The sequence below is a fragment of the Amyelois transitella genome, chromosome 6, assembly GCF_032362555.1.
Source record: "Amyelois transitella isolate CPQ chromosome 6, ilAmyTran1.1, whole genome shotgun sequence".
NCBI classification, from domain to species: Eukaryota; Metazoa; Arthropoda; class Insecta; order Lepidoptera; family Pyralidae; genus Amyelois; species Amyelois transitella.
The window spans coordinates 2813281-2815678 of record NC_083509.1 but is presented as its reverse complement, the minus strand read 5'-3'; the positions used below and the strand labels follow the sequence as shown (position 1 = coordinate 2815678).

The window sequence follows — 2398 nt, the reverse complement described above, 5'->3', positions numbered from 1 at the left end:
AACACAAACAGAGTCGTTTGTGGTTGCAAAATCGGTTATGTTAACATTTTCTTAAGTCTATATTTAATTATATTCAACATCTTCTTACTAAAAGCCGCAACCTACGCGAATCGCTTTGAATTTGCGTCCTTCCTTTACTGTCCAATTTTGTGTAAGTAAATATTGATAAAGTTTCCCGTTAGATCTAGTTTCATCCATTGAACGGGAGGGTTCGTTCGTACAAACATTAATTTGATAATTATTCGAACAAACTTCGTTCAAAGCATTGGATCCTATTTATGGGGGATTTATGGCGTCATTTCAATTAATCAGTAGTCGTTGTTGGCTACAGGTTGGTGCATAGAAATCTGTATATCTTTACCAGTATATCTTTACATAGGTTTATTTGCTTGTTTTGTTTGCTTGTAAGAAGGCGTATAACCTATCGATAAGACTGCAAGCGGAAATCGATAATTCATACATTCATTCAAATAATCACGTATATGCCTTGCGAGGAAGACAGAGCCAACGGTCTTGAAAAGACTGATAGGCCACGTTCAACTGTTAGGCCCTATTGATAGAATTGAGATTCAATTAGTGGCAGGTTGCTAGCCTGTCGCCGAAAAGTAGAATCCCAAATTTATAAGCCTATCCCTCAGTCGTCCCGTAGTCCCTTATATCGATAACTTGTTTAAATTGACCTATGAATTAATTGATTCTCCTGATAAGCGTCTAGACTCTGGCAATTCATATTTTTGAGGACCTATCGCCACCTATATAGCATTCTCAGGGTATCACATAGATCCATCGGAGCATATGCACAGCATGAAAAAAGACACGTCATAATAAGACTAGTCAACTGAAACTAAATACTAACTTATTATATAAATGCGAATGTAAGTTTGTTTGTTGCCTTTTCATACATTATTTTCAGAATCAATCTTCTTTAAATTTCACGTTTATAAGACCAGCCTCTTAATTGCCATATAAAGGGATATAGAGTACATTTCATATCCCGGTAAATACTATTGTACCCATGGCATTTGCAAAATAGCCGCGGGTAAAATCAAGTTATAAAGTATCTAGCTCTAGCTAATAATTCAGAAAGACAAAGAAGAATAAAATAAAGAATAAGTACACAACTTTTATTCATGCATTACATGATCAAGACGTAATCGAGAGTTAACTTTAAGCTTCTGGATCAACTTCATCCATGTAGTCTCGGGGGTCCTTCCTCTTGGAGTGATGGTGAGCTTCTTCCACTCCCTTGTAGATCAGGTATCCAACGACAATCGCTAGAAGAGGTATTATATTTGAAGAAATTACTATTAAAATATGTTATGCCACAAAATTAAATAGTACTTTTACATCTGACCTCCGCAACTTTTGCAGGTACACCTAAAGGTTTAAACATTATTTTGCCTGAATGTGCTGGCTTTATCGCGATATTTTCCTTCGCTGCAAGGCACGGGTTAGTATTCAAACTAACGTATATAACTTCAGAAATAAACATTGGTATATGTCTGATGTGGGAGTTGAATATGTGACTTTATGTGCATCACCTATTACTTATTACGTCTATATCCATTGCGATGCAGAGCAAACAGTCCTGAAAAGACTGAAAGGCCAAATTCAGGTGTATGACTCAATGATGGAATTACTCATAAAAAAATAATATTAACTCACGTGGAAGCCAATAGAGAATGGAAGCAGAGGTCCTCGTGAGAACATTAGCAGCCCCATAAGTGAACGCGCCAGCAAACGGCTTCTGCTCATGTGGAGACAACTTGTAGTAGACGATGCCTCGGATCTTAGCCAACTCCCCGAAATGCTTGCCCATTGCCTGATCAAGGAATACCAATAGAAATTCAGATGTAAATGTATGAATTCTTTCAAATTGACTTATAAAATGAAGTTGACTGATTTTTTTTTCTTTCATTTTCATGTCACGCTTTTCTGAGAAGATGAATGAAAGCAGGTTAGCTAAGCAGGCAAAGGCAACGTGAACTTCGAGCCTAAACTCTGTCTGTCCCATAAGGATAGTCGTAAACATTAGATTAACACATGCATATATTAATGTGTATGTGTGTATCTGCGTGTGCATGTCAATTTAGATGATAGCCAATAGGTACAAGCGATGAAGAAAAAGTGGTAGTGCCCCAACACTAGCACTCTTTCTTCATCGCATGACCAAAAAGATTGGGTTTCAAAATGTTTCTTTTATTTTAATGTCATTGTTTGAATAGTATTTTGTTAGTGTCTCGTTGTATCAGTGGAAAAGTAAAGACCGTATTTTTGCAATCTCTTTATTTTATTTATTCCTGCCGCTATTTAGGGGCATCTCTGGAACAAGGAGAGCTGCGGGTCTACCAGGCAAAACGAATCCATAACAGCTAGGTTGATTTCTTGAGGGCGTCGT

The 2398-nt window shown here is 37.2% G+C and overlaps 1 protein-coding gene across 1 annotated transcript; it reads right to left on the bottom strand.

Moving 5' to 3' along the window:
* Positions 1 to 1167: 1167 nt before the first annotated feature.
* LOC106134553 (cytochrome b-c1 complex subunit 8-like) lies at positions 1168 to 1819 on the bottom strand. Its single transcript, XM_013334638.2, has 2 exons — positions 1666 to 1819; positions 1168 to 1274 (listed from the first exon to the last, which is right to left on the bottom strand). The coding sequence occupies exons 1-2, from the start codon at positions 1817 to 1819 to the stop codon at positions 1168 to 1170; spliced, it is 261 nt and encodes an 86-aa protein (XP_013190092.1).
* Between the last annotated feature and the right edge of the window lie 579 nt (positions 1820 to 2398).

Coding starts and splice junctions, on each gene's coding strand:
- LOC106134553 (XM_013334638.2), bottom strand. CDS start 1,819: ATGGGCAAGCATTTCGGGGAGTTGGCTAAGATCCGAGGCATCGTCTAC. Junction 1,275..1,665: donor CATTCTCTATTGGCTTCCAC/GTGAGTTAATAT, acceptor TACCTCTTCTAG/CGATTGTCGTTGGATACCTG.